The 23,491-nt window shown below is 48.5% G+C and overlaps 1 protein-coding gene and 1 long non-coding RNA gene across 2 annotated transcripts in view; both read left to right on the forward strand.

The window, feature by feature from the left end:
• Nucleotides 1-23,491, forward strand: part of LOC309624503 — a 190,537-nt gene that overhangs the window by 3,080 nt on the left and 163,966 nt on the right. The gene's annotated exons all lie outside the window — the stretch shown is intronic.
• KIAA2013 lies at nt 1,192-7,042 on the forward strand. Its single transcript, XM_082381624.1, has 3 exons — nt 1,192-2,414; nt 4,753-5,606; nt 6,336-7,042. Exons 1-3 carry the CDS (start codon nt 1,382-1,384, stop codon nt 6,351-6,353), a joined length of 1,905 nt encoding a protein of 634 aa, XP_082237750.1. The 5' UTR covers nt 1,192-1,381; the 3' UTR covers nt 6,354-7,042.

Here is a 23,491-nt window from a genome sequence, read left to right on the forward strand (position 1 = left end):
TTACTTATTCCTCAGAAACCTGAGAGGCAGTTTCTCTGGTCATCCCCATTTCACAGGTGGGATCAAGCCTGGTTTAGTCCTTTGCTCTCATCTCACTGTGCCTCCCAAGTGTTTCTGCCTCCCTGAGGGGCTTGGATGGATCCTATCTCTCTAACTGTAGGTTATGGATTCCTGCACATCCATGAAGTTATTCTGTGGGGTTTGTGAAATCCTGGTGGAAATTAAGAATTTTGTGTGTATGTTTTGATAATGATCTTAAAAAAGAAAAAAAAGAAGGTAAGCATACTGTAGGATCACCTGGACAGCTGCCTTCTTATAGGGTGCTGGCCCTAAGACTTGGCAAACACACATGTGTCTGCTCACAGCCCACAAGAAGCCACCTCAAATGACCGTTTAATTTTCAACAACTGGGAAGCACTGTCTGTCTGGCTTTGGAATGTCCTGAAACTAAAGTGGAAACAATCGCCCCATTGTCTGCCCCTGTGCTTAGATTGAATTTTTTCCCCAGAAACAAAACAAAATTTGTCTTTTGCATTGATAATACACAATTTAAAAGCATTTTCAAAGCATGAGACTTTAGTGTTTTATGTTATTTAATAAGTTAAGACTCACGGTTGACATCAAGCAGACGAGTTGGTGTGGTAGAGAAATGGACAGTCCTGGGCCTGATTTGTGGCCCATATGCTGTACATGCAGCCAGACAGGTCGGGAAGAGTTGTCAACAAAATATATCCTAGGAAGTCTGGTTGACAGTGCTTACTTTCTTATCTTTTTCTTTCTTTCTTTTTTTGGGGGGTACTATTCTGTACAGTTCTAAGTCTTTTATTTTTTTTTGCAGTGAGGATCATTTTCACAGAAAAAAAGTTTTTAAATTATTTTTTAAAAATCTTGGGGCTGTTGAATCCATTAGTAGCGAATGGGGCCCAACACGTGTTCGGTTTAGCTAGCGCGGTGGGTTTTTTCGTTTTTGTTTTTGTTTTCCATGAATTGGCCGCTTCCAGTCCTCCGCAGACCCCTCTCCTCTTCTGGACTTGACTTTGCAGGCGCGAGAACTGACGGTCCAAACCCCGGCGGTGCCCGCCCCCTCTTCGCTGTGGCCCCGCCTCCTTCTCCCGGGCCCGCCCCTCTCCCCTCCCTCCGCCCTCCCCTTTTCCATCTGTCGCAAAAGAGTAGGCGGCGCTTGACGGCCCGTGTCGTTTGACGGCCGGAGGCAATCGAGAAGGAGGAGGAAGCGGCTGTGGCGGCTGCCGCGGCGCCTGTGACGGGGGCTGGGGTGGGCGCCGCGGTCCGGGCCCGGGAGTGAGGCGCGGGCGGCCGGGCCGGTGGGCTGGGCGGCGGGCCCGGCGGCCGCCCCCGCGCCGCGCCCGCGCCTGGCGGCCCGATGTGGCTGCAGCAGCGGCTTAAGGGGCTGCCGGGACTGCTGTCGAGCAGCTGGGCCCGCCGCCTACTCTGCCTGCTCGGCCTCCTGGTGCTGCTTCTGTGGTTCGCAGGCTCCGGGGCGCGGCGGGCGGCGGGCGGTCTGCAGCTGCTGCCCTGGCCCCGCGGCGAGCCGGGCGCCGCCGAGCCCTCTGCCTGTCTGGAGGCAGCCACCCGCGCGTGGCGCGGCCTGCGGGAGCGGGGCGAGGCTGTACCGCTGGGCCCCGGAGTGCCGGCCCTGGTGGCCAACGGCTTCCTGGCCCTGGACGTGGTCGCCAACCGGCTGTGGGTGACCCCTGGGGAGCGGGAGCCCGCCGTGGCGCCGGACTTCGTGCCCTTCGTGCAGCTGCGCCCGCTGAGCGCGCTCTCTGAAGCTGGAGAGTCAGTGTTGCTGCTGCGGGAAGGGCTGCTGCGGCGGGTGCGCTGCCTGCAGCTCGGGACTCCGGGTCCCGGCCCTGCGGCCGCCGGCCCGGGCCCCGCCTCGGCCTCCGGCCTCGTCACGGGATCCGGCCGGGACTGCGTGCTGCTGCAAGAGGACTTCCTGGCGCACCGGGGCCGACCCCACGTCTATCTGCAGCGCATCCAGCTCAACAACCCCACGGAACGCGTGGCCGCGCTGCAGACTGTCGGGCCCACTGCCGGCCCGGTCCCCAGGGCTTTCACCAGCACCCTGGAGAAGGTCGGAGACCATCAGTTTCTCCTCTACTCGGGCCGGTCCCCGCCTTTTCCCACGGGGCTGGTGCACCTGCTGGTGGTGGCCGCCAAGAAGTTAGTGAACCGTCTCCAAGTGGCTCCCAAGACGCAGCTGGACGAGACTGTGCTGTGGGTGGTGCACGTCTCCGGCCCTCTTAACCCCCAGGTGCTCAAAAGCAAAGCAGGCAAGGAGCTCAAGGTGCTCCAGGACTTGGCACGGAAGGAAATGCTGGAGCTCTTGGAGATGCCGGCGGCGGAGCTGCTTCAGGACCACCAGCGCCTCTGGGCCCAGCTCTTCAGCCCAGGTGAGGCCTGGCGAGTGCTTGGTCCACCGTCCACACCTTGCACCAGGGTGAGCACGGTCCACCCTGGAGATGCCCCTGCAAAGTCTGCAGAGGTGACACTGAAGGGCGGGGTCCCGGGGTGGTTCAAACTTGGGCTTGGCGTTTGATCTGGGGCTGACTCTTGCTCCACCACTTAGTAGCTGTGTGACCTTGAACCCTACTCTCTCTGGGCTTGTGTTCAATAATAGCAGTCGCACCTACCTCAGAGGACTTTTATGAGATTGTCATGAAAGAGGAGTGTGAAGGGCAGGTCTTATTGTTATTCGTTCTTGTGGCTGAAGCCTTATTTGAGCAGCGTGGTTTGGGAGGTCAATTGGTAAAGGATAAGCCAGAGGCCTGGCCGATCCCGGGATTCTTTTTTTTTTTTTTTTTTAAATGTGCTAATTTATTTTTGGCTGCGTTGGGTCTTCACTGCTGCACGCGTGCTTTCTCGTTGTGGTGAGCGAGGGCTACTCTTCATTGCGGTGCATGGGTTTCTCTTGCTGCGGAGCACGGTCTCTAGGCGCGCGGGCTTCAGTAGTTGTGGCACGTGGGCTCAGTAGTTGTGGCTCGCGGACTCTAGAGTGTAGGCTCAGTAGTTGTGGCGCACGGGCTTAGTTACTCCGCGGCATGTGGGATCTTCCGGGACCAGGGCTCGAACCCGTGTCCCTTGCATTGGCAGGCGGATTCTTAAGCACTGAGCCACGAGGGAAGCCTGATCCCAGGATTCTTAACTCAGTTCCCCACAGTTCTGGCTGGTGACAGGCATGGGCTTCTTGACATGGCTCCCGCTAGCCTGAGCTGTGGCCTCGCTGTTGTGGCTGCAGCTTTCTCATGGGGGTGGGTAGTGGAATCTCTTCAGCAGGTGGGATGCTCCTGTCAAATGAAAACTCCTTCGCCCCGTTGACTGCTTAAGAAAAGGAAATCCTAGTGTAGAGGAGAGAGAGATTAAGAGATTTTGGTTTCCAGGGTTCTAGTTGTCTAAATCCTAAACTTAGTTGCCCAAAGAGTCTTTAATTTAGTCAAGTATTTATCGAATGCTTCTGCCAGAAAGTGTTCTTCACGTGGGGCATACGGAAGCAAACAGAACAAAGTCCCTGTTCTCATGGTTCTTAAATTCTGGGCGGGTGGAAGACAGACATTAGAAAGCGAAAATTTGGATTAAAAAAAACGAGATAGCTTTTTAGGCTCAAGCGTTTTAAGGAGAAAAGATAAGAATATGTGCTTGGGGGTGAGTGACTGCAGTGGGTGGGGCGAAGAGTGTCAGGGAGGCCTCTCCGAGCAGGAATCGCAGAAGCTGAGGCCTACACAGCTAGAAGAAGCGCCGTGTGGTGGTCTGGAGGGAGCCAGCAGGGCAGAGGCCCTGAGGCAGGGGCGGGCTTGGTTGAGTGGCCACTGTGGCTGGCAGGTAGTGAGCAGGGGGAGGGTGGCAGTGGCCAGAGAGAGAGTAAAGGGCCTTGGGGCCTTGGTGAGGACAGTGAATTTTATTCTAAGTGAGATGGGAGGCAGGGTGGAGGCACTACCTGGTGCAGATTTTTAAAGGTCCCGGTGCTGCTGTGTCAGAGTGTAGACAGTATGGGGGAGAGGGGGGAGGTAGAGTGGGGAGACCAGATACGAGGTTTTGGCCGGAGCCCAGGTGAGAGGACGGTGGCTGGGACCAGAGCTGTGACCGTGGAAGCAGAGGTGGATGAGTCGGATACTTTTGCAGCTGGAGCCACCGGGGCGTTCTGTGGACTGGCTGTGGGGAGTGAGAACTTGAGGGTGACTTCTGGATTTGCGGGGAGGGCTCCAGCGGGTGTCTGGAGATGATTTAGGGAAGGATTAGCATGGGGCTGCAAGGATTCAAACCTTGTCAGTTTCCAAATGCTTGTCAGACATCCAGCTTGAGACACCACATGGGCGGTGAGCTGAGTCGAGAGCTCATACAAATCTGGGAGATCCTGTGCTCAGATGTTTAAAGCTGCAGGCCCGGTGAGAGAGAAGCAGCCCACGACTGGCCAGGGCGTTGATGACAGTTCTTGGAGTCGGGGAACTGGCCTTTTTACTTGGCGCCCTAGGCTTGGCTAAATCTGTGTTCTTCTGGGCTCTGGCAGGAGCCCCACTGGCAGGATTTTCAATTTCAGTCCCAGAGAGCTCAAGGTGGTCACGTGAGGAAGCCAGGCAGGATGCTGTTCTCCCGTACTCGTGGGAGACTGGAGCTGCTGTTTTCATCCCTAAGGACAAAAGCTTCGTGTCTCTGCTGCTCTTGGGCTTTGTTTCATAACCTCAGCCTCTTGGCCATGCCGTTCCTGCTTAACGTACAACCTCTGTGGTGTTACAGGTGTGGAAATGAAGAAGATCACCGATGCCCACACTCCGTCAGGCCTGACCGTGAACCTGACGCTGTACTACATGCTCTCCTGCTCCCCCGCACCGCTGCTCAGCCCCGACCTGAGCCACAGGGAGCGGGACCAGATGGAGTCGACACTCAACTACGAAGATCACTGCTTCAGCGGCCACGCCACCATGCACGCCGGGAACCTCTGGCCGGGCCGCCTGTCCTCCATCCAGCAGATCCTGCAGCTCTGGGACCTGTGGAGGCTGACCCTGCAGAAGCGCGGCTGCAAGGGGCTGGTGCGGGCGGGCGCCCCGGGCATCCTGCAGGGCATGGTGCTCAGCTTCGGCGGCCTGCAGTTCACCGAGAACCACCTCCAGTTCCAGGCCGACCCCGACGTGCTGCACAACAGCTACGCCCTGCATGGCATCCGCTACAAGAATGACCACATCAACCTGGCCGTGCTCGCGGACCCCGAGGGCAAGCCGTACCTGCACGTGTCGGTGGAGTCCCGTGGCCAGCTCGTCAAGATCTACGCCTGCGAAGCGGGCTGCCTGGACGAGCCTGTGGAGCTGACCTCGGCGCCCCAGGGCCACACCTTCTCGGTCATGGTGACGCAGCCCATCACGCCGCTGCTCTACATCTCCACCGACCTCACGCACCTGCAGGACCTGCGGCACACGCTGCACCTCAAGGCCATCCTGGCCCACGACGAGCACATGGCCCAGCAGGACCCCGGGCTGCCCTTCCTCTTCTGGTTCAGCGTGGCCTCCCTCATCACCCTCTTCCACCTCTTCCTATTCAAGCTCATCTACAACGAGTACTGTGGGCCTGGCGCCAAGCCCCTCTTCAGGAGTAAGGTATAAAGCCACTGCGCCTCCAGAGCCCGGGGCCCTGGCCTCGCGTTCTGTCCCGAGTCTAGTGTAGTGGGGTGGAGGGTACGTTAAGCTCCAGCTCTGTGCTCCCACTCTTTAAAGAGCCCGGACTCAGGAGAAACGGGTTCTGTGGCTTCTGGTTTGGAAAAGGAAGTAGCACTTGATCTGAAGGAGTGGGAGAAGGGCCAGAGGCAGGTCTGAGCTCCTCAAGCGTGAAGAACCCGGAAAGTCAGATCAAAGGGAAATGTGCAGGCCGCCTTCCCGGGTGGCCGTCACAGGACAGGGGCTGCGTTTGCATCGCATGGATCTGGCAGCCTCTGTTAAGCAGGCGGGTGAGCTGCTTCTCCCTGCTAGGTGGTGGGCTTCTCTGCTCTTAATCTGGCGTATCCCCATTCGCCCGTGGTTCCCAGCTGATCAGGGGTACAGGCCAAGCTGCCTTCGCAGGTCCTGCCCAGCGTCGTCTGCCCGCCCCTCCAGCCGGGCCTGGCCAGAGCAGAGCCCGTGAACTCGCCGCACCCGCCTAAGGAGGCACCTGGGCCCCCGAGTCTGTGGCAGCTCTAGCCCGTCCCTGGGCCAAGCGCTGTCAGCAAGGCGGGCTCGGAGCCTGGGTGGGGTGCCAGCAGGGTGTCTCCATCGCCTGCTTCCCTTGAGATTGCTGTAGCTGTCCACCAGGGTTGGCGTGAGCAGTAACGACCTGTCTTGTTGATTGAACAGGAAGATCCCAGTGTCTGAGTGGCATCAGTCCTGCTTTCAGTCACCACTTGCACAAGACACCCAGCACTGAAAGTCCTGCTGCTGCGAACAAGGGATCCTTGGAAAGCACCCAGCCTTTTGTGCCTTGTTGGGGGACACCAGTGACTCGGAAGTGCGTGTGGATGTTCAGGAGTTTGCATCGGGGAGCGGGAGGGGAGGGGCTGGTGGACTTTTTGTAAGCTTTCGACTCAATAAAATGAACCTATACGGAAAATACTTGAAATTGAACTCACTCTTTCCACTTTCCTCCTTTCTTCTGTCCCAGGAAATAGACCCTCTTTTGAAAAGACTTGTCTAGGAAAAAATGTGTTCTTTTCCTAATTTAATGTGTTCTTTCTTGAATGAATTTTTAATTTATTGTTGAGATTTTGCTGGATGGCTTTTGCATCCACTCTTGGTAGTGAATCTTGGCAGTGATTTCCAATATGCACCACCTCGGGAGGTTTGGAGGCCCGCATGCCGCCTGCGTGGAGGGGGTGGGTCTCCGTCGCCCTCGGGTTTGCACATTGCGTCTTTCTTATCATGAGCCTATGGAGATCTGTGGTTTTGTACCTCTGGGCTTTAGGGGAGGTGTTTAACTTTCTAGTGATGATGATTGTTGGGTTTTGGAATACCAAAGCTTTTTTTTGTGTTCTGTTTTTAAATAAATCTCTTTCAAACCTCCACAACCGGTTTGCGTGTGGTTGAGACCTTTGGAGACATCGGACTTTCCTCGGTCACCAGGCTTTTGGATAGAGTCCGAAGCAAAGACCCCACCGTGGTGACAGTATTCTTTTCCCACGTCCTCTCCTCGTCAGAGGAGCCCACTCAGAGGCTGTGGAGGTGGCCCCCGTGCTGCCCACCTGGGGGATTGCTGCATGTCCCAGCTGAGTGGGCTGCTCGAGGAGCATTACCCTGGCCCCTTCCTGCTGCAGTGCCTCTCCCCCTGCCTGCCCTAAAGAGAGTTGCCTGCCCCGGTTTTGCTGCCCATAGGACCGGGGGCAGGAAAAACCATGAGTGGGCCTCCTGCAGATTGTTCTCGAAGCTAAGGTCTGAGTCCTTCCTTTGTGGGGAGAATGGAGCAAAGAGGGGCCAGGCTGAGTGTGCACCATCACCTTAGTGTCTTGGTGGTTTCCCTGGCTTCCCAGATGGGCAGCCTGACTCACCAGGAAGCCAGGTTTGCTTGCCAAGTTGCCAAGTGTCCGGCCCCCGCAGGTGGCTGGGAGAGAAAGTACACAAGGGTTTCAGGCTCTTCTAAAGTTGCTCTGGTTTGCTGTCACTCCAGTCCTGTGTGCCTTCCACCCCTGCTCTGAGGGTGCCTCACCCTTCTGGCCAGGGGCCCTTGGCTGGCCGGGGGTGAGGTGGGCTGTGGTGTATGGCGTGACATGCCCTCTAGTCATTGCATTCAACTGGAAGTTACTTGACCACAGGAGCGGCACTTCATGGCTCCCACTCACCCTGTTAACTTGGAACCAGGCATGGTGTGGGCTCCCGTACATGTAAACACGAACCCACGTACCTGTGCCTGGAGAATACCGAGCCAACGACTAGAATTTCAGTAGACGAATACTTGCGAATTATAGGTCATTGAAGTGAGCACGTGTGTTAGGTATTTTACATCAACACGGCCTCATGCAGGGAGAAGGTCGCTAAGGGTTAAGATCCCAATTTGAGAGATGAGGAACCGTGCTCTAGGCCGAGCAGCCCAGGCTGGGATGCAAACTGGGGCTCGCTGTCAGCCCAGCCTCTCTCTCAGCCCCCACACTCTGTTTCTCCCCATGCTCTCTCCCCACACACTCCTCTGATGGCTCCCGCAGGATGGGGTGGGTAATGCATTTGCTCCTGCCCTCTGGGATGACGTCAGCCCACTCTGAAAGCGGCTGGGCGTCTGCCGTGAGCCTCTGCAGTGCCTCCAGTTCAGCCTTATTTGGGAGCAGGCCATCCACTAACTCTAGTGGGTCTGCCTCTCACGGTCCAGTAATGCACTGGAGCTTTCTTCTTGGGCTGGATGCACAAGGAGGCTTGGTCAAGGTGCTTTTCAGGGGTAGACACCTGGTATGGAATTGCATACTACCCAGCACTTCCCAACAGCTGAAAAGTTGGTTTGGAAATGTATTAACTCCCTGAAAACCTACGGGCACCTTGGCCTCTCGTGCTCCATCTCACGTCCTCTCAGGCCACCTTTCACTCCTGCCGTGGTTGCAGCCACCAGCTCTTTCCAGGTGCGGGTTCCTGGCAGCATCTGACCGCACCTTCTCTCTGACCTTCAGGAAGCTGCTCTGCGCTCAGCATGTGTGTAGCCTCAAAGCAGGCCAAGGATATCGCTGCTAGGGGCAGCCCTTCTCCCATGAGAGACGGAGCCAGTGGACCAGTGCTCCCTCCGCCATCCCCTGGGCGGACAGTTCTGTGACACATTCTACACGGCTCCTCAGACGGCAAGATCAGGCCCCCCACTGCCCACAGTGGTGAAGAACCTGGGAAGACACCCTTGATTCAATTTCCCTCCCTCCATTTTACCCTCCCCCAGCCTCCCTCTGCTGTCCCCTGGGATCTCTTCCTAAATAAACTACCTGCACACAAGTTTTGCTTCGGGTTAAGACACTAACCAGGAGGTCTGTGGCTCCTCTGGAGGGTTTTTCCAAGAGGAAGTTGGATTCTCCTGTGGATGTTGTCACGCACTGATTCACATGTTGAAGCCTAACCCCCAATGTGATGGTGTTTGAAGGTGGGGCCTCTGGGAGGTGAATAGATCATGAGGGTGGAGCCCTCATGAATGGGATTAGTGCCGTTATACAAGAGACCCCAGGGAGCTCTCTAGTCCTCTCCCTGCCGTGTGAGGACACAGAGAGACCACAGCTATCTCCAGCCCAGAAGAGGGCTCTCATCAGAATCTGACCACGCCGGCACCCTGATCTCAGACTTCCAGCCTCCAGAACTGTGAGAAATAGATTTCTGTTGTTTATAAGCCACCCGGTGTGTGGTATTCTGCTGTAGGAGCCCAAACGGACTAAGACAGTCATATTCTTCCAGTGGAGGAATGGAACTTTTCAAGGGTGATAAACCAAAAATCCAGACATTCATAGTGTCTTAGATTAAAAAAACCTTAGAGTTTTTTTTGCTCAAGGGTCCATAACCTGGCTTCAAGTGACTTATGAACCCATGGAATTGCAAAATGTATGTACTTTTTTTTTTCATGAGGAGAGTTTCTGTAGCTTTCCTCAGATTCTTAAAAGGATTCCCGACCTTTAAAAAAACCCTTAAGAAGAAGATAAGACTTTGGGGTCTTGTTTTCAGCCCCCCACCCCACCCCCAAGAAGTCTGACCTCCGGCCATCTGCTTAGGGGTCTGGTGATCGGGTGGATCACCTCACTTGCTGAGGGGCACTTGTTCCCTTGCAGAAAGGAGGCCCATCTCAGCTGAGCTGAGCAAACAGCCTCGCCATGAACAAGCTACCTAGTCTCATAACCGTGCTTCCTGGGAGCCTCTCCTCTGGACTTTGGCTGATGGAAGCTTCAAGTAAATCATTTGACTCAGTAAACGTTCATTGTGAATCTTTGGGATTTCCCTGGCGGTCCAGTGGTTAAGACTCTGCGCTTCCACTGCAGGGGGCATGGGTTTGACCCCTGGTCAGGGAACTGAGATCCCACATCCCACATTCTGCATGCCGCGCAGCGAGGCCAAAAAAAAACAAAAAGAAAGAAAAGTTCATTGCGAATCTTCTAGCAGGCCATGTATCCGTCCAGCCCTTGGGTGACAAAGGGGGAATGGTTACGACTGATGATCATCGTCTGTGTGCTTGGCACTTCCCCACTAGCTCAGGTTCTGTGAAGGCAGTGGCTATACCTGTCTTTGACTCTGGATGGCCAGAGACTACAATGCCTGGCACAGGGTAGATGTTTAAAGAATAATTGTTGAATTGTGTCTGTATGCGTTATGTCATTCAATCCTTGTGTTTCAGTTAAAACAAAGGGAGTTGCAAGTGACAGAAAACTTAATTATAACTGGCTTAAACAAAAGGAAAAGTACTGGTTCCATAACAGTATAGTCCAGGAGGAGCTTCAGGAATGGCCTGATCCAGGACTCAAATAATTTCAGTAGGATCCATCTCTTAGCTCTGCTTCCTATAGATTGGCTTCCATCCTCAGATTGGCTACCCTTGTGGAAACAAAATGGCCACAGTTATCATAAGCCTTTTGCCCTCCTAACCAGGACATCAGAGTCTGAGTCCCAGCATTCCTACCCAAAGTGCCGAAGTTCACCTCTGATTGGACAGCCCATCCCTGAGCCAATCATGGTGACCAGGGTGCAAGGGATATATTAATTAGGTTAGACCATTCAGGCCACCTCAGAGCTAGGCATTGGGTCAATCTCAAACCATTGAACAGAGAATAATAGGAGAGGAGTGGTTCCCCAAAGGAAATTTGGGGTACTCTTGTCAGGAAGGAGGGGAAGTAGATGCTTGGCAGCAAAGCACAGCTCTCCAGTATACCCTGTAGGGCAAGCTTTATTCCCATTTTACAGATGAGGAAAGTGAGGCTCCGAGGTGATAAGGCACTAGGCCAAAGTCACACAATTTGTGGAGTCTGGGATGTGTCCCAGGTCTGCTAGCTCCAAAACTAGAGGCTCCCACTACTTGTCCAAGTCACGGTGGACACATTTTGGAAATAGCCACTTGCCTATTTGCCCAGAGCTGCACCAGTCTCTTCTTTTTTTTTTTTTTTTTAAATTTTATTTATTTATTTTTGGGCTGCGTTGGGTCTTCATTGCGGTGTGCGGGCCTCTCATTGCGGTGGCTTCTCTTGTTGCGGAGCACGGGCTCTAGGTGCGCGGCCTTCAGTAGTTGTGGCATGCAGTCTCAGTAGTTGTGGCTTGTGGGCTCTAGAGCACAGGCTCAGTAGTTGTGGCGCATGGGCTTAGTTGCTCCGCGGCATGTGGGATCTTCCGGGACCAGGGCACGAACCCGTGTCCCCTGCATTGGCAGGTGGATTCTTAACCACTGCATTACCAGGGTAGTCCTGCACCAATCTCTTCTGATCAGGAATGTTGTTGTTTTTTCATCCAGAAGTCTCTCTGGGCAGGACATTAGGTGGACTGTACTTATCTCCAAACCCATTTATCTGATGTGGGATTCTCAGTCCCTGTATTTGACCAAATCCCCTTAGTAATCTTGTTGACTGGAAAGAGGTCAGATACAGACCCTGAGCTGGAGGAATGCACAGTCTAAAGGGGAGACAGACAGATAAGAAAATGGACAATTATACTGCGATCGGGGCTGTGGAGTATGGGGCTGGCACATCTAACCTCCACTGGAGGGTCAGGGATGGCTTCCTGGAGGATGATGAGTGTTCCCTAGGTTAAGGTGTGGGAGAGGACCGTCCAGGCAATGGGCAGAGCACGAGTAGACATACAGAAATGGGGAAGTTTAAAGAGGCAATGGACAGTAATACTTCAGTTTGTCTGGAGCATAGAATCCAGGAAGGGAAAAAAAGTAGGTAATAAGCTTAGACAGTTGGGATTTATGGTTCCACCTCATTGACCTGTAAAGGCAAGGGGTAGGTGGGCTCTGGCCCTAACTCATGGCAATGATAACATTACAGGTAATAATTTCTCCCGAGGATTAATCACTTACTCTCCCCTAGTTACTGTCATAATTTTAGCCAATCTTTACAGCTTCCTCCAAAACCAAGGAGGACAGTTAATCATCCTGTTTTACAAAAGTAGAAACTGAGACACAGTGAAAGAGACTTGCCAGAGATCACTGACCACCTTGCAGGACTGACACTCTCCCAGTGGCAGGTTAACTATCACCTCTGCTAGTATGTGAAGGAGAGTGCTGGAAATCAGAGCTCCTGGTAGCCCGCGAGCACCACAGGAATCAATGTGACTGTTCAAGGGGGTCCTGAGAGATAACCAAACGGAGGACAGGTGAGCTCAGGAGAAAGACTGTGGCTTCTCTCAAAAGAAAACTTCAAGAAAAGTTAACTAAGCAGCATTTCTGGAGCTGGGAGCTGGATGCGAAAGAGTGGGGAGTGGGCTGGGAGTTAGGGGGCCTGGGTTCTGTCTCCAGCTCCGTCATTATCATTGTGTAACCTCAAACAAGTGGGTTAAGTGTTACACTCTAGGTTCCCACCTGTAAAATGGGTCTAGTAACACCTTCCAACTTCAGAAAGATGGTTAGGAATTCCCATGAAATAAATGACTCTGTGTGAAGGTGCTTTGATAAATTCAAAACCTTCTCCCCATACAAGGGGGAATTGTTTGTATTATGTGCCTGGAGGCAAGGGAATGCAGATCAGGACTTCCAAACCTTGGGTCCCTGATCAGAATTCAGGGGGTCTGCGAAATTGGATTGGAAAAAAATCTTTATTTTCGCTAACCTCCAACTGAAATTCAGCATTTCCTTCCATGATTAACTTTGGCATTTGCATCATTGTCACAAATAGAAATCACAGATGCAGTCATGACACGCCCAGTGGTGGCAGGCATCTTGAAATATTGCTCACGTTCATCTTGACTTTGAAATGCTGGTAGTCATGAGACTTACCACTAGATACCAATATTTGATCTATTAATGAAGAAGTGCATATGTTACCAACCGCAAAGTTGTTTTTAAAATGTATTCAGGGAATTCCCTGGCGGTCCAGTGGTTAGGACTCCATGCTTCCACTGTAGGGGGCCTGGGTTCGATCCCTGGTCGGGGAATTAGGATCTCACAAGCCGAGCGGTGCAGCCAAAAATAAATAAATAAATAAATAAATAAATAAATAAATTCAAAACTTTTAAATTATGAATCATGTTTAACATACACAAAAGTAGACCTAATAGTATAAAGAACCTCCGTGTGCTGGTTACCGAGTCCAACAACCATCACATAAACAAAATTTTATTTTTGTCTTTGTTTTTTTATTTGGGGGGTGGGGCTTTTTTTGGCACTCATTATCTTGAAGCAAATCCAAGATATAATGGCATTTCATCTGTAGATATTTCCGGGGAATTCCCTGGCAGTCCAGTGGTTAGGACTCCACACTTTCACTGCTGTAAGCGTGGGTTCCATCCCTGGTCAGGGAACCAAGATCCCACAAGCTGTGTGGTGTGCCCCCCCCCCCCCAAAAAAGTTTATATTGTAGATATGCCTGTAGGTACTTCTAAGTATAAGGAGGTTAAAACAAAAAACATTACCACAATATGATAATCATACCCCAAACCCTTCAGTAATTCCTTAATATCATCAAATATCTGGTCAGATTGAAAAAAGAAGACATCTTATAAATGTAAGAAGCTCTGAAAATAGTGTTTGTTTAAACCAGGATCCCAGTAAGTTCTGCTTGGTGAGACGGGTTCTTTTAACTCTCTTTCAACATAAAGATTCCCTTTTTATCTCTCTCTCTCATTTCTTCTGGTAATTTATTTGTTGAAGAAATCTGGTGGTTTGCCCTGAAAAGCTCCTTGCAGCCAGGACTTGCTGAGTGCATCCATCCCCGCAGAAATGCAGACAAGCTCGACTGTGCTCTGCTGTTCTGTCAACTTCTAGTCTTAAGCAGATTCAAGTTCGATTTTCCCCGGCCAGACTACTTCATGGAAGCAGCATGCTCTTTCACCCGGAAGCATATAATATCTAGTTCTCTGGCTGCTCGGCGTGCTCGTTACTCTGAATTGCTGCTTTTGCCGAAAGTGAACAACAAACAAGTTAAAACCCCTATTTTAGATACACACTCAGCCTTCAGAGTGCAAGAAAGCACTGTCACCGGTATTTCGTTCTCAGTGACCAGATCTCGTCGTGAAGAAAGCAGCGTTTCTAGGGGGACAAGAAAGCTAGCCGCCCCAGTGGGCAGGGGTAGACGGTGGACAACTGCTGGAGCCTAGGGTTCTGGTTCTCTACACAAGAGAACATCAAAAGGGCCTGGGAAGAGGTGGTCCCACAGCCGCGTTACAGCTTCCGCGAGGTTCCTTGTACACGGATGGGACAGCTGGCCACAGGGAGCAGCCTGGGAGGCAAGGAAACGAAACCCAAGGAAGGAACTTGTAAGAAAGAAACGTGCGGATGGATTCCCTCCTTTCTTTACTAGGGCAGACGCTGCTAGTTTCCTTCCCGCGGTATTCAGTTTCTCCCTCTTACGATCTACGCAAAAGTCACGGCTGCCTAGAGAAAGTACTACATTTCCCAGCCTACTTTGCAGCTACGCGTGCTCAGAAAGCTGAGTTCTGGCCACTCTGGTCGGTTGAAATGGTCATTTCCGCTAGAGTTTCATCCAATCCGTTACAACCGTGAGCAAACGCCTTCCTTCAGTGGTATTTTTAGCGAATGATACAGTGTCTGTTTCAGAGCTAAATTATCTCATGAGAATAGAACAGCAACACTTACAAATACGCTCTAGGAACAACAACGAATCCACGCTTACACTTACTTCTAAACAAAATTTCTTAAAGATTTTTTTCGCGGTCCAGCGGCTAAGAATCTCTCCTTTAATGCGGGGTACAGCGACTTAGGTTCTTGGTCGCGACACTAACATTCTACATAACGCGGGGCAACTGACCCCGCTGACGGCCATTATTGAATTCCGGGGCGTCGAAGCCTGAACACCATAACTTTAAATAAACTCTCTCTCCCGGGTAGGAGCGTTAAACACTTAGGAACAACTAAGGAACGCAAACAAAAGCACTCTTTTGACTCCAACAGAACAACTACTTCGCTTTCAGAACTTCGACATCTTTTTTAAGGAAGCTTATCGCATCTATCCCCAAACGTAAAGTAAAACCAATGTTTTGAGACCAATATTTGTTTAAAAAGCAACAACTACCTCCCGCGTAAAAGAAAACTCGGTGTACTAAACGAAACAAACACCGATCTACCCAACTAAGAAAACCAAAACTTAACAATTCTAATTTTAAACATCATTATTGGCCTTACTAATGCAAGACCTCAAAAAATTGGGTAAAAACTCAGAATTGTTCCTCTCCACGGAAATCTTTAGTAAAAGGCGAAAGATTTATACGATCTGAAGAGAAACCAGAGTATGCCTTTCTCTAGGCGGCACGCATTCCTCGGGTAACTGCTACCCCTAACACAGTAACGGTGATTATTTAACTGAAAGAGCTATTTCACATCTGCTTTTTTCCCAGACAATTCTATGAAAGAATCCTCACTTCTGGGAAAAAATAGTTAAAGAAAGAAGGAGAATCTAGTCATTTTTAAGTCGAAAATTTGTCCTGGGTGCAATGCATTCTGGATATGCAAATGAAAATCTCAGTCTATACGCTCCGGTTTCCGGAGATACCTCAAATAGTTCATTCATCTTGTGCTGGGACCGAGACTACCGCCAGGGGGCAGAACGGAGGCGAGACTTAACAGGGATAGTGAGCTGAGGCTGATCCAGCTAGAAAAAGTCTGTTTTATAGGTGGCATTACAAGTAAAATTTTCTCTTGGAGTTAAATAAAATAAAATAGAATAAAATAAAATAAAAATTTAAAAGCTTGAAATAATTATCTTCATTCATTCAACAAAAATTTATTGACCACTGTGTTCAACCCTGTGCCGGCCTCTAGGGATGGAGTGGTAACTGTAATATTTCATCTTCAAGGAGTGCTCAGTGTGATGGGGAACCAGGTGTCAGTGATGAGCGCTGATAACAGAAGACGACATCTGGGCAGCACAGGAGCCGGGTGGTGAGGGTATTCCGGGCAGGGAGGCACAGTGCTGAGAGGGCAAGTAACCAGATGGCCATCAGTGCCAGCTAAGAGCTTGGATTTACCCTGAGGACAGTGGGGAGGCAGTGAAGAGCTTTAAAAATGAATACATGATCAGATTAGCTTTTTAACACAGTGGTCCTGGGACCAGCAGATCAGTGTCACCTGGGTACGTGTTAGAGATGCAGGTTCTTGGGTCCTACTCCAAGACCCACTGAATCTGAAACTCTGAGTAGGGCCCAGCAGCTGGGCTTTAACAAGCCCTCCAGGTGAGCGTGATGCCAGCTGGGTTGAGAAACACTGTTGGACAACCACTCTGGTTAAAGTGTGGCTATTGTTGGAAAGCAAGGAGGATTGGGGAAGCTAATTAGGAGCCTGAGAATTAAAGCAGAGAGAAGTACGGTGGCCTGGATGGGGGGCAAGGCCTGGGAAAGGGTCAAAGTCGAGGAGAGAAAAAATTCTAGGGAGATCCTTAGGGGGTGGTGGCATTGAGGGGAGGTGATGCAGCAGGAGAAGCATGTGAAGGTCATTAGGAAGAGGTCAGGGAGGCAGAAGGAAGACCAGGAGTGGGGACCACCGAGAAATCAAGGGCAGAAGGGAGCAGTCAGTTGTGTTAAAGGGTCCACCCGAGGTCAATTAAGGTGGGGACTGTAAGGGCCAGTGGATGTCACGGGATGGAAGTCAGTGACCTTGACCAGAGACGTTTTCAGGGAGTGGAAGTGGTAGAAGCCCCACTGTGGGGAGCTGATGAGGGAGTGAGTGGGGTGGAGAGCGAAGGCTTCAGGGAGACCAGCCGGAAGGCGTGTGAGGTTAGAGGAGGACTTTTTCTTTCTTTGGCATCAGGAGAGTGTTAAAGGGGTTCAAACTTTGCTGGGGAGGAGGCAGCGCAGAGGGAGAGGATGAAGACGCAGGAGAGGGGAAGTAAACAAGGTCCTACTGTACAGCGCAGGGAACTATATGCAATATCCCGTGATAAACCATAATGGAAAAGGAGATGAACAAGAATATGTATATGTATAACTGAGTCGCTCTGATGTACAGCAGAAATTAAACAACATGGAAAATCAACTATACTTCAATAAACATTTTAAAAAGAAAAAGAAAAACAATAGATGAGGGTGGGGTGGGAAATGGGGAGGGGCGGTAGCTGACTTCCGGTTAGAGGAAGGACCCCAAGTCCTAGGTAGCAGAAGGAAAGGAGGGAAGGGGGAGCATGGGGATCCCTCCACCCCAAAGACTGGCGTTGATGGAGCCCGTTCCTCTATCCTCCTCCTCCTGCCTGCCCCAAGTTCCCTCCAACTTCCTCAGCTGGGAAGACCCCACCCTCTGCCTTTTCAGCATCTGCTCTGGGGTGGCTGAACTGCTGGAAATATCAGACGATTGAGCAAAACTCGGAGAAGGGCCTCAGTTTTTTTGGACATTTCTCTGGCTGTCCCACCCCCAGTATGCCCCTTTTAAACTTTCTCCTCTCACCTTCATGCCCCCCATCCCTGACTCACTCTCAGCCCATGACCTCCCAAGGGTTTCATTGAGAGAGCAGGAGCCTTATCTTCCCACTCCCAAATCTACCAGCTGGTCAGTATCTGCCCCTTGTTAACAGAATGAAAAATGCACAATTGAGGGTTGCGATTTTCAGGGGAACTGAGATCCCACATACGGCATGGTCAAAAAAACCCCAAAACCAAAAAACAAAAAGAGTTGTGGTTTTCAGCGTTATTCAGGGACCTTACTGAGGACTATAGCCTGGGAAATAGCTCCTCAGATAGCTCTGAGGACCTGCTCCAGAGAGGTAGGAGGAGAGGCCAAAATTAAATCAAAAAATTAAAATGAAAACTACCACATGACCCAGCAATTCCACTTCTGGGTATTTATCTGAGGAAGACTAAATCACTAATTTGAAAAGATATATACACCGTTATGTTCATCGCAGCATTATTACAATAGCCAAGACATGGAAACAACCTAAGTGTCCACCAACAGATGAATGGATAAAAAGGATGTGTTTTATATATATATGTATAATGGAATATAGATAGATAGATAGATAGTGGAATACTACTCAGACATAAAGAAGAGTGAAATCTTCCCATTTGCAGCAGCATGGGTGAAACTTGAAGGCATTATGATAAGTGACATAAGCCAGTCAGAGACAGACAGATATAATACATGCTGCATGGTATCATTTATATGTGGAATCTTTACAAAATAAGTCAAACTCATAGAAACAGAGAGTAGAAAAGTGGTACCAGGGCTGGGAGGTGGGGGAAATAGCAAGAGTTTGGTAAAAGGTTATAAACTTTCAGCTGTAAAAAAAATAAGGTATAACATGGTGACTATAGTTGATAACACTGTATTGTATAATGGAAATTTGCTAAGAGAGTAGAACTTAAATGTTCTCACACATGCAAGAAAATATAAATATGCAAGTTGATAGATTTATTAATTAACTGGATGGGAGGAATCCTTTAGCAATGTATATGTATTTCAAATTAATGCAACATACACTTTAGATATCTTACAATTTTATTTGTCAATTATACATCAATAAAGCAGAAACAAATTAACAACAATAGTACTAAAAAAAATCACGAAATACTTCTAACTCCACAGAAAATTGTAACAAATGAAAGTGCATCTGACACCTGAATTTAAGAGATGTCAACATTTCTTCAAATATGCTTTAGGTCTGTTTTTATACAGTTGAAAACTGCATTTGCTTCCTCTCCAGTAAAGCTGAGGTGGGTCCTCCAAACACAAAAAACTTTGATCTTGTGTTTTTAAAATTCAGGTTTATAATATATTTGATCCATCCTTCTGCAACATGCCTTTTTCGTGCAACATTTATGTTTTCAATATTTATTTGTGTGGGTATATCTGTAGACCTAGTTCCAGGTCATGCATTTTATCTGCTGTATAACAACCCATTTTTAAATTAATTAATTAGTTAATTAATTATTTAAATTTTGGCTGCATTGGGTCTTCGTTGCTGTGCACAGGCTTTCTCTAGTTGCAGTGAGCGGGGGCTACTCTTCGTTGAGGTGTGCGGGCTTCTCACTGCGGTGGCTTCACTTGTTGCGGAACACGGGCTCTAGGCGTGTGGGCTTCAGTAGCTGTGACTCACGGGCTCTAGAGTGCAGGCTCAGTAGTTGTGGCACACGGGCTTAGTTGCTCTGTGGCATGTGGGATCTTCCAGGACCAGGGCTCGAACCCATGTCCCCTGCGTTGGCAGGTGGATTCTTAACCACTGCGCCACCAGGGAAGTCCCACAACCCATTTTTTGAGTACACCACAGTACCCAGGTAAAAGTAGGGCAAGCGGCTCAAGGTAGAAAATTAGCAGCCTCCATTACATCTTCCAATCCCTGTACCCTGATTTTGGCTCTAGAATGGACAATAGTGGGTGTGGGAGGCTGAAAAATGGCCCCCAAAGATACCTAGGTCCTAATCCCTTATGTGGCAAAAGAGACTTTGCAGATGTGCTTACACTAAACATCTTGAGATGGTCCTTATAAGGAGGCATCAGAGTGGGATTTGACCACAGAACAAGAGAACGTAGAAGCAGAGATTGCAGTGATGTGCTCTGAAGATGGAGGAAGGGGCCATGAGCCAAGAAGTGCAGGTGGCCACTAGGAGCTGCCAATAGGACATTGTCGAGAAGTTCTGCCCATTTAATAGGCGAGAAATGGTATCTTGATGTCATTTTGTTTTTTTTTAAAAATCTTTTAGCTTCCATACATTTTTTAAGTGATAGGCCTTTATTTAATTTATTTATTTTTTAAATTTTATTTATTTATTTTTGGCTGCGTTGGGTCTTCGTTGCTGCGCACCAGCTTTCTGTAGCTGCGGTGAGCAGGGGCTACTCTTGGTTGCCGTGCGCGGGCTTCTCATTTTGGTGGCTTCTCTTCTTGCAGAGCACGGGCTCTAGACGCGTGGGCTTCAGTAGTTGTGGCACGTGGGCTCAGTAGTTGTGGCTCGTGGGCTCTGGAGTGCAGGCTCAGTAGTTGTGGTGCACGGGCTTAGTTGCTCCGTGGCATGTGGGATCTTCCCGGACCAGGGATCGAACCCATGTCCCCTGAATTGACAGGCGGATTCTTAACCACTGTGCCACTAGGGAAGTCCCCCATTATAGTTCTAATTTTCATTTCTCTTTCTTAAAGTAAAGGTGAGCATCTTTTTGTATGTTTAAGGGCCATTTGTCTACCTCTTTCTGTGTGCATTTTCAGTTAATTTTTCTTGGAAACCTGCACTACCATCTTGCAGCTGCATATCGCAGAAAGGAAAGATTTTCCCTGTAATTTTAAAGAGCTCTTTATATATTAAGGATATTAGTCCTCTATCTGCCAGGTAAGTTGCTAATATTTTCTTTCTGTTTTTCATTTTTGCAGAGCAAAAGTATTTTTTAAAGATGGAGTCAAATTATCAATCATGTATTTATTTATTTATTTTTAAAAATTATTTATTTATTTATTTTTGTTTTTTGTCTGTGTTGGGTCTTCGTTTCTGTGCGAGGGCTTTCTCTAGTTGTGGCAAGCAGGGGCCACTCTTCACCGTGGTGCGCGGGCCTCTCATTATTGTGGCCTCTCTTGTTGCGGAGCACAGGCTCCAGACGCGCAGGCTCAGCAGTTGCGGCTCACGGGCCCAGTTGCTTCGCGGCATGTGGGATCTTCCCAGACCAGGGCTCGAACCCATGTCCCCTGCATTGGCAGGCAGACCCTCAACCACTGCGCCACCAGGGAAGCCCTCAATCATTTATTTTTTTCTAGGTTTTGAGTCATAGTTAGAAAGGGCTTCCTCATGCATATTATAAAAAGAATTCGCTCATATTTTCTTCTAGTACTTATATGGTTTCATTTTTTAAACATTTAGATCTTTGGTGTGTTTGAAGTTTATTCTGGTGTATGGTGTCAGGTATGAATCTAATTTTGTATTTTTCCAAATGACTGGAACAGCTGGTATAAGATAGGAGATAAATACTCCTGAAAAGTTTGGTAGAACTTATCTATGACCGTTTTGGCTTGAGGCTTTGGGGATGGAAGGTTTTTGATTCTCATTTCAATTTTTTTATTGGCTATTAATGTACAGAAATGTATTAATTTTTCTTATGCCAGTTTCAGCCTTTATATTTTTCTAGAAATGTATCCATTTTGTCTACGTTCTTAAATTTATTGGTGTGAAATTGTTCGTTAGATTTTTAAAAATTAACAAACTTTGTTTTTTAGAGCAGTTTTAGGCTCACAGCAAAACTGAGCAGGAAGTACGGAGAGTTCCTATAGACCCTTGCCCACCTCCCTGCAACCTTCCCCACTATCAACGTCTCCAAGCAGAGTGGCACATTTGTTATGATCTATGAACCTACGCTGACACGTCATTACCATTGAAAACCCCTAGTTTACATCAGGGTTCACTCTTGGTGTTGTATATTCTATGGGTTTTGACAAAAGTATAAGGACACTTATCTACCATCGTAGTATCATACAGGGTAGTTTTACCACCCTAAAAATCCCCTGTGCCCCACCTATTCATCCCTCCTTCCTCCTTAACCCCTGGCAACCACTGACCTTTTTACGGTCTCTATCGTTTTTCCTTTTCCACGATGTCATACAGCTGGAATTTTGCAGGATGTAGATTTTCAGATTGACTTTTTTTAACTTAACAATGTGCATTTAAGTTTCTTCCATGTCTTTTAATGGCTTGCTAGTTCATTTCTTTTTAGTGCCGAATAATATTCCATTGTCAGATGTACCGTGGTTTATTTATACACTCAACTATTGAAAAACATCTTGGTTACTTCCAGATTTTGGCAACTATGAATAAAGCTGCTATAAACACTCACAGGAAGATTTTTGTGTGGAAATAAGTTCTTAACTCCTTTGGGTAGACACCAAGGAGTGCAGCTGCTGGATCACATGGTAAGACTTTATTTAGTTTTGTAAGAAACTACCAAACTGACTTCCGAAGTGTTTGTAAGATTTTACATTCCCACCAATAACGAATGAAAGTTCCTATTGCTCCACATCCTCGCCATCATTTGGTGTTGTCAGTGGTCTGAATTTTGACCATTTTAATAGGTTGTAGTGATATTGCTTTGTTTTAATTTGCAACTCTGATGACATACGATATTGAACATCTTTTCATATGCTTACTTTCTGGCTGTATATTTTCTTTGGTGAGGTGTCTGTTCAAGTCTTTTTCCCATTTTTTAATCTGAATGTTAATTTTCTTTCTTTCTTTCTGTCTTTCTTTCTCTTTCTTTTTTCTTTCTCCTCCTCCCCTTCCTTCCTTCCTTCCTTTTCTCTCTCTCTCTTTCTTTCTGTCTGTCTTTCTTTCTCTTTCTTTTTTCTTTCTTTTTCCTCCTCCCCTTCCTTCCTTCCTTCCTTCTTTCCTTCCTTTTCTCTCTCTCTCTCTCTCTTTCTATTGCAGTAGGAACAGTTATTGTGAGATACACTCTCTTAAAACATTTTAAGTGTACAATACACTTAAACTATAGGCAAAATGCTACCCAGCAGATCTCTAGAACTTATTCATCCTGCACAATGAAATGTTATACCCATTGAATAACAACTCCCCATGTCTCCCTCCCCCAACCCCTAGCAACCACCATTCTACTCTCTGCCTCTATGAATTTGACTATATTAGATACTTCACATAAGAGGAATTATGCAATGACTGACTCATTTCACTTAGCATAATGTTCTTAAGGGTCAGCCATGTTGTTACATTTAGCAGGATTTCCTTCTTTTTAAAGGCTGAGTAATAGTCCATTGTGTGGATATGCCACATTTCTCTATCGATTCATCCATCAGTGGACATTTATGTTGTTTACACATTTTGGCTATTGTGAATAGTGCTGCAATGAACATGGGAGTGTGTATAACTCTTTGATATCCTGATTTCAATTCTTTTGATAAATACCCAGAAATGGGATTGCTAGAACATATGATAGTATTACTTTTTAATTTTTTAATGAACCTCCATCCTGTTTCCAATAGTGGCTGCACCATTTTACATTCCCACCAACAGTGTACAAGGGTTCCAGTTTTTCATTGCCAACACTTCTTATTTTTTGATCTTTTGATAATAGCCATCCGAATAGGTGTGTGATAACATCACATTGTGGTTTTGTTTTGGCCATACCGCGCAGCATGTGGGATCTTTTTTCCCCAACCAGGGATGGAACCCTCACCCCCTGCATTGGAAGCACAGAGTCTTAACCATTGTACCGCCAGGGAAGTCCCACACATTGTGGTTTTGATTTGTATTTCCCTGATGATTAGAGATGTTGAGCATCTTTTCATACCCCTGTTGGCCATTGGTATGTTTTTGGAGAAATGTCTATTCAAGTCCTTTGCTCATTTTTTATCTTTTTGTTTTTTTGCCATTGAGTTATAGGAGTTCCTTATACATTTTGGATATTAATTCCTTATCATATACATATAATTTGCAAATATTTTCTC

This window comes from Balaenoptera borealis (genome assembly GCF_965194805.1).
Source record: "Balaenoptera borealis genome assembly, chromosome: 1".
Taxonomy (NCBI): Eukaryota; Metazoa; Chordata; class Mammalia; order Artiodactyla; family Balaenopteridae; genus Balaenoptera; species Balaenoptera borealis.